Source organism: Triticum aestivum, chromosome 5D (assembly GCF_018294505.1).
Source record: "Triticum aestivum cultivar Chinese Spring chromosome 5D, IWGSC CS RefSeq v2.1, whole genome shotgun sequence".
In the NCBI taxonomy this organism is placed as follows: domain Eukaryota; kingdom Viridiplantae; phylum Streptophyta; class Magnoliopsida; order Poales; family Poaceae; genus Triticum; species Triticum aestivum.
Window position 1 is genome coordinate 560439376 of NC_057808.1, and position 7702 is coordinate 560447077.

The 7702-nt window shown below is 41.4% G+C and overlaps 1 protein-coding gene across 1 annotated transcript; it reads right to left on the reverse strand.

The window, feature by feature from the left end:
- Positions 1 to 7027: 7027 nt before the first annotated feature.
- LOC123126230 (60S ribosomal protein L28-1-like) lies at positions 7028 to 7437 on the reverse strand. The gene is made up of 2 exons (XM_044546609.1): positions 7284 to 7437; positions 7028 to 7194 (listed from the first exon to the last, which is right to left on the reverse strand). Exons 1-2 carry the CDS (start codon positions 7429 to 7431, stop codon positions 7028 to 7030), a joined length of 315 nt encoding a protein of 104 aa, XP_044402544.1. The 5' UTR covers positions 7432 to 7437.
- Between the last annotated feature and the right edge of the window lie 265 nt (positions 7438 to 7702).

Sequence of the window (7702 nt, forward strand, 5' to 3'; positions counted from 1 at the left end):
AATCGGATGGCCGCGCAATGACCGGTGCCTAGTAGACTCCATTAAAAAATGTACACGTATTTAAAAAGATCATGAATTTAGAAAATTTCTTGAAAACATAAGTTTTCTTCATTAAAAAATCATGAATTTTTAAAAATATTCATGGAATTTACAAAATATCCATGAATTTAAAAGGAGTACTAAAATTTTACCTCAATGGACCTTTAAATTAGTACTACTTGGCTTGGTACTTATTAAAAGATGGCTTCATATGGTGAGTTCATATGTCAATGTTTTGCCCCACAGGTCATGTACTGCTTGAGCTCAGTTGCTAACACAAGCAAAAAGAAAAAAAAATCAAGTTGAGGCGCTCGAGGCCCAATCTATAGTGAAACGCGTAGGCTACACACAAAGCCACACCAGTAAGTCTGGTTTTTATAGCTGTCCTTAGTCTGGACTACTACTCGGCCCGCGGTGTGGTACTAAGTACCAGGCCTTCGATGTTCTTTCCGTTTTCCCTGCACTGACAAACGGAGTCCACTCGAGTAAAAAAATTGAAGCTCTCCCAGCGCTCTATTTCCTGGGAGCTTAGTAACTCAAAAGATGGTCATCAGCTTCTTAGTGATTGCCAGTCTTTTCGACTCCTCATGCCATCACATAATAACAAAATATAATTTTTCTTCTATGACATCGCATTCTAGCTTTGTAGGCTATAGTAACCGGAATTTTTCAATAAATTAGAATTTTGTACATCCAAAAAATATGACTATCATACACCACCACTACAATACAAGAAGGCTGGTTATGAACCTCTTGGAATTTTCTCATTTATGATCCTATCAATAATAAATGGAAATGGTCATTTGACTTTGATCGGCAAAAAATGCCTACGATGAAACCTTAACCTCCTTGCATATGTTCCACAACATTTATAGACTTTTCTAGATGATGATATATGTCCAATACAAATTTTCTTTTTGATATTAAATTGATGAAACAATAACAGGAATATATTGTTATATCACGAGTTAGATTGCAAACATGCAACCCACTTTGAAGACCATCATAAAATTACTATAATTAGTTGTATCCATATGTATTTATGTATATTACGAAAACTTTAGTCATTTGATCTTACAATGTTATCTTTTTGGTTATTACTTACTAACTGGAGTACCACATGTGTTCCTAAAGGAAATCTTCCATGAAACAACTTATTCCAGCATAGTTTACCTTCTCCTATGATTTATATTTAGTCAAGTTTAGATTTTGCATGGTAATTGTATATAGTGTTAACCTGTTCACCTTCGTCATTGAACCACATAAATTTCCCTGCCAGAAAATCATATGGATTAGCATCCCTCTAGAAAAAAAGAAAATACAATGGGTTTGAAGGATTTTAGTCATCCTTGCAGATTTATGACATGAAATTGAATGGGGGATAATTTTAGGAGATTGAGGAGCAGAAAACCCATCAATCAAATCATCTATATCAATGCAAGTATAGCTGGATGGAGTGACTCGTGCTTTCGAACCATAAACTAATGCCGCCTCTCGGGAGCACATGTTACTATTCCAATATATATATCTTTTATCTTTTACATTAGAAAATCATCATAGCCGTCAAGTAAAAAAGAAAAGGGGTTCAATATTCCCTTCCAATGTAAATCCTTGCCTTTAACCTTCAAGCTATCCTATGATGTGTTGTGGTTGTTGTTAGACATTATTTTTGTATAGTACTAAGGATAAGTTGGATTACTGGAAACTGCTATCCGACCAGAGAAAGTATACAAGTTGTTGCCATCAAATCACTATCACTAGTAGAAAACGGGCCATTTGTCCCGGTTCCAGAGGCCCATTAGCCCCGGTTCTGGAACCGAGACTAAAGGGTCGGGACTAAAGCCCAAAACCTTTAGTCTCGGTTCGCTTACGAACCGGGACAGAAAGGCACTACTATGGAAAACCTTCACTAGTAGAAAAAGGGCCATTTGTCTCGGTTCGTAAGGCCCATCTGTCCCGGTTGTGGAACCGGGACTAAAGGGTCGTTACTAAAGCCCTAGGCCTTTAGTCCCGGTTCTTACACGAACCGGGACAGATGGGCCTCCACATGGCCGCTGCGGCGAGCCCAGGATGGAGGGCCTTTGGTCCCGGTTGGTGGCACCAACCGGGACCAAAAGGCATCCACGCGTCAGCAGCTGGCAGGAGCTGAGGTTTTTGTTTTTTTTGAAAGGGGGTGGTTTAGGGGTTTTGGGGGTTAATTTAGGTTGTTAGCTAGCTAATAGAGAGAAGTGTCCTCTCTTATCTCCGTGCTTGGTTTACCAACGCTACTGCTATGCCTAAACATGGCTTAGATTGAAGTGAAGGCAACATGTGGTGCATGTCGAAAGTAATACTAATCCTAACTTGATCAAGTTTGGATTGTACTACTTTCGACATGCACCACATGCATGTTGCCTTCACTTCAATCCAATCCATGTTCATTTCACCCGCTGATATATAATAACTCTTCATGCTCGCATCATGCATCATCATAATAACAAGTCCTACTAATCATCATCATACAACTTCTACTCGTTATTAATAACAAGTCATACGATCATCATCCTCATAGTCATCGAACCAACCCTACTTAATTGTTCTTAGCACATGATCATCAATATTAGGTAGGACCTAAATACCCTCTTTAAGGTAAAATAGCATAAAACAATATAGACCCTGACTCTCCATTATGGAGAATGGAGATCATCCCGTCTCCAATTCTTGCGCTTCGCTTCCTTTTGCTTCCAAGAACCTCCTTACGACTGTCCATACATTTTTTCCATTCTTTGATTTTCATGTCTCCACTTCTTTTAGAAATCTGGTATGGACAGTTGAGATTCATAGGATGACCTGGCTGTATGTTCAAAACATAAGGTTACCATTCTGATACATCAAATGAGGCACATAAGCCATCGGGATTCTCTGTTGAAAAACATAGTAATAACTTCATAGTTAGCAATGATGTACTAGTTTTAGAAGTATGCAAAAGATGCAAGGACGTCGTAATAGTAAAAAATCTTACCAGGGTATCTCCATGGAAGTTACCGTAGTTCAACATGTGCACTAGTGGCACGTATTGACCATAATGTTGAGGAGTTTGATTGTAGATATTGTAATTCTCAAGATCAGTACAAAATGCGATCAGATGATTTTTCTCCTGATAAGTTAATTCGGAGCCTTTGGTGTAGTAGGTTCTGTCTACCATCTTTCACACATTCTTTGAAGAATGAAAATAAGCTGCCAATGGAAATAAGCTGTCAACTATTTTTAAATAAACAATATAAATTAGCTAATAACTATGTTTGAGAAACTCACATAGCGGTAGAATTGGAGGCGTATCAACAAGGACCCAAATGTACATATTGTCTTGCTCGATTTCAGGATCACAAAGATCCATGGTGACAAGCATATCCTCATAAAAACCATACATCTTGCAAAGTGCTTCCCATTTTTTGCAACCACAACTTTACTTCAAAATCCACACCATGATGGGTCCTTAGGTGAATTTTCTTTGTTTCGAAACTTTCATGGTCTTCAAAACTCATCCTCTCCAAGACATAGTGTCTTGCATGGCATGGGATAAGCTAGTCGAATTGTAAAAGATGAAAAGTACACGTTGAAATATTTGAAGTCGTGCTTAATTACGAAAAAAACACTTGTCGTCGTTGCGTACCGTTTCAACATCAAAGGTCTCCTCGAGCTTAATGCTGAAGCGCCAATCTTTGTCCAGGTGAGGCCTATCGCACAGACCTTGGTCGTCGTGGCACCAGTCGCATTCCCACGGGAGACTTTCGTCGTCCGAGTACGACATTTCCTATGTTCATAATTCAAAGATTAGACTTGTACAATTAAATATATGTACTACAAAAACAAAATTAGAACACTATTATTCATCACGGGTTGACTATCGGTCTGTCGAGTCTTTTCTTGAAAACTCTCAGGTCACGTGGTGTATATATTCGACCGTCGATGATGGTAGCTCCTCCTTTCGTTCCCGAGTGCATTACACCAAATTGTCTAGCACACGGGAACAAAGGAGAAGCTACCCCCACGACAACAGTCGGGATTCTTCGTCCTCTCATGTATGGTGGAGACTCTCCCTCACTGATTCCTCTCTGACATTTGCGACCGTTGGTGATGGTAGCTCCTCCTTTTGTTCCCGAGTGCATTACACCAAATTGTCTAGCACACGGGAACGAAGGAGAAGCTACCCCCACGACAACAGTCGGGATTCTTCGTCCTCTCATATATGGTGGAGACTCGACAGACTTAAAGTCAACCCGAATATCGTTTAATTATATGGAGATTTGGCTGTCCTCACCTCGAGGTCGGAGGGGGGTCGGTGAAGGGGACGACGGCGGGGATGATGGAGGGGGCTCCTAGATTTCTGCAAAAACATAACCCTATAAGCTATCAACTAATCAAATGCATACGCCTTGCATAGTGCTCTCCAATTTTAGCATTCAAAGTAGGAGTAGTTTTCCAATTTGAGAATTCAATAAGCAAAACCAAATCGTAAAATAAAGTAGTATTCAAATTAGCATGCATTCAATTATAAGCAAAACTACATCATCTCTTGCATCCGTACATCGTCGAATATTATCACTAATACACCTCGAATAGTATCATACATATAGCATCGCTAATACAGCTAGAACCGTAGCGCCCGATGGGTATCGACGCGGGCGGTGGACACCCAAAGAGAAGGAACCATCACAGGATCATAGCTCCAGTGAGATCCCTGAAGAACGTGCCAGGTATTGTCGAACCTGCCCTTCGATGCAACCATGTAGTGACGGACGTGCTCGTCCTCCTCGCTGACACGGTGACGTACCACCTCCGCGGTGTCCGAAAGCCTCGGCACCGTCACTGACCCACGCGACCGCCACCAAACAAGGTTTAGGTCAACGACGGGCTGGCTCCTCACCAATCTACGCCCCCCGGAAGGTAGCACCTCCCAATACCACTACAAGAAATATGTCAACTTGTGACCTTGACTATTGGTCACTGAAAGGTCATTGTTTTTCATTTGCGACCTTTTTGTGACAAAAAACAGAAGGTCAAAAGCTGGCAGTCGTAAACTGAAATTAACGACCTTCTCTGTGAGAAGGTCGTAGACGTTTACGACCAAAACAGAAGGTCGTTGAACCCATGACCTTTTGTTTTGGTCACTGGCTGTCTGCCCAGGCCACGTCGGATCCGACGTGGCAAAATTGCGACCAATTCAAAAGGTCGTTACTTAGAATCAGCCCGGTCCATTTCGGTGCTTTAGATGGGCTGAGCCCATTAATTCAGTCTTTTTAATATATTTTTTCTGTTAATTTTCGCTAGCTACATGGGCCTGGTCCAGTAATTCGGCCTTTTAAATTTCTTTACCTATCCCTTTTGACAGATTTTTCTGGTCTTGTTTTTTCTGGGCCATTTCTTTGCTGGGCCTCTCAAGTTTTCCCCTCAGAAATAGTTGTTCAATATATCTTGGGCTGGGCCAAAATAATTGATCCAATCCAACTTCTCTTATTATGCCATTGACATTACAACACATCACACTACAAGTTATCTTGGGCCTAGCCCAGTTCCGATACATTTTCAAAGCAACATGGAATATTATAGGAGCCCAAAATATCTTTACATGCATTCATTCTAGCCGTACATATCTTTATGTCCAAGGAACCAGTAAGTGCCAAACAAAACTATTCTACAGCAAAGAAAAGAAAATAGATGACAAGACATCACAAAAGTTCCTATTGTCCTCCTCCTTCAACATTTAAAAACCTTCACCTGGCAGTAGATCAGTCATGAGTGAGAAACAATACAGTAGCAAAAAATGTTCAGACGATGAAAAAAATAACAGTCATTACACATGGTATTCGCATACAGATTGTAAGTCATGGATCCATTACACATAGTTTTTGTGTTGTGGACTATCTTCACGCAATTGCTACTTGGTAAGGCATTACAATGCTCCAGGAAGTGTACCACACTACAGTCAACAGTCTACAGCATGCACAACTAGGAATTGTAAGTCACATTGCATAGTCAGCAGAAGCATACTAACATCACAAAGGTAAGAGAGTATAAAGTGATGATCTAGATTGAGTTACCATCGGTGAGGAGGTCGATTATCTCCGTGGTGTGCTTGATGATGCGCACAGCCATGATCTTCTTGCCATTGCATCCATGCGCTCGATTATGGGGGTACCAATGCATCCAAGTAGAACAAAATCACCAGATTAACCCACAGCTTCAAGTACAAGCTAAGTATATATCAAGTGTCAATGAAAATAAGTTGAGAAAAACACTGGAAATAATTATATCATGTCATGCAAAGTTCAAACTGAACAAACATATGCATGCCAAGGTGAAATATTACAAAGAAAACACTCATCAGGTAGCAGCGCATACAAAATCGCTGTTTTAGTAGTAGCAAATACCCTCTGTGTAAGCAGTAGTAAAAACTCATGCAGTACCAAATTCAAAGATTTTTTGTTGTAGCTAACAGAAGTATGGAACAATAGTTAACAACTCAAGTCAGAAAAGGTAGGAGTGTCTCTCTAAGAGACACAACTGATACTAATCAAAGATAATAACAGAGCACAAAAATAGGTAGGTACATTGACTTCTTTAAAGACAATAAGCAGGACCAACAGATTCACATGTTACATCAGCATGAAGTTACAATGGCAGATGCCAGGCTGTAGGAGGAATCAACATCGACAAGTAGCAACATCTACGAGCAGTGCTTAGGAGCAGCAGCAGTGACTAACTAGCAGGAGCAGTAGCAAAACAACAAGCGGCGGCAGCGGAGTAGCAAGCAGGAGCAGCTACTGCATCTGATGGTTGGCAGTGCAACAACGGTGCATCATCAGGGACACAAGTCCAACCAAAAAATCAAGCATGCCATGCCACAACTCTGAACTCAAGGAGGAAGCAGAGACAAGCCGTGACTTATAGTTGTAGCTTAGAAGCCAAGCATAAGGGCAATTCAAGTACAGAACTCTGGAGTTAATACCTAGTTCTTGACAGACTTGGCCATCTTGCGGAACTCCTTGCGCATGAGAGTCTTGTGCTGGAGCTTGGTAGGGGTGTTCTGCTTCTTGGTCTTGGTCGTGGACAGGACAACAGCCTTGTCCTCTCCCGCTGATGGCTGGACCGCCACGGTCTTGCTGTTCGCCAAGCCTGAAACCACATCAGCCCCACAGCAAGTTAGCTCCTTGCAGAGACACTTGCAAACAAAAGGGTTAAAAATAGTGCAAAGAGCTACGGACCCAAGAACTTGTAGGAGTGCACATTGTAGAGGTTGTTGGGCTCCTTGCTGAACGGCACCTTGGTATTGCTGTTGCCGAACTGCTTGATCAAGAAGTACTTGCTCTTCTTCACGAGCTCCCAGACCGGAGACCCTGGAACGGTAGTCATTTCCCTTGGCCTACATCACCAAAACAACAACCAAACGTCAGATCCTACAGCTAGCAACAAGCAACAGGACGCACTAATCCTACAGAATGTGGAAACATTTAACCATTTGATGCAAAATTGTATGCTGATTGCAAGTAGAAACATGGGTTACAAAAAATATACAGCAGAAGCAGCAGTGAAGCTTTAGCGTCCCATCGACTACTGACAAGTACGAACAGATCTCACTGGCAAGAGGAAATCATAGTGTGCAGCTCTAACGTGGGTTGGGATC

What these genes read in the sequence shown, in the direction of transcription:
- LOC123126230 (XM_044546609.1), bottom strand. Translation starts at nt 7,431, where the DNA reads ATGACTACCGTTCCAGGGTCTCCGGTCTGGGAGCTCGTGAAGAAGAGC. An exon ending in GCACTCCTACAAGTTCTTGG is followed by an intron (nt 7,195 to 7,283) that starts GTCCGTAGCTCT and finishes ATGTGGTTTCAG; the next exon opens with GCTTGGCGAACAGCAAGACC.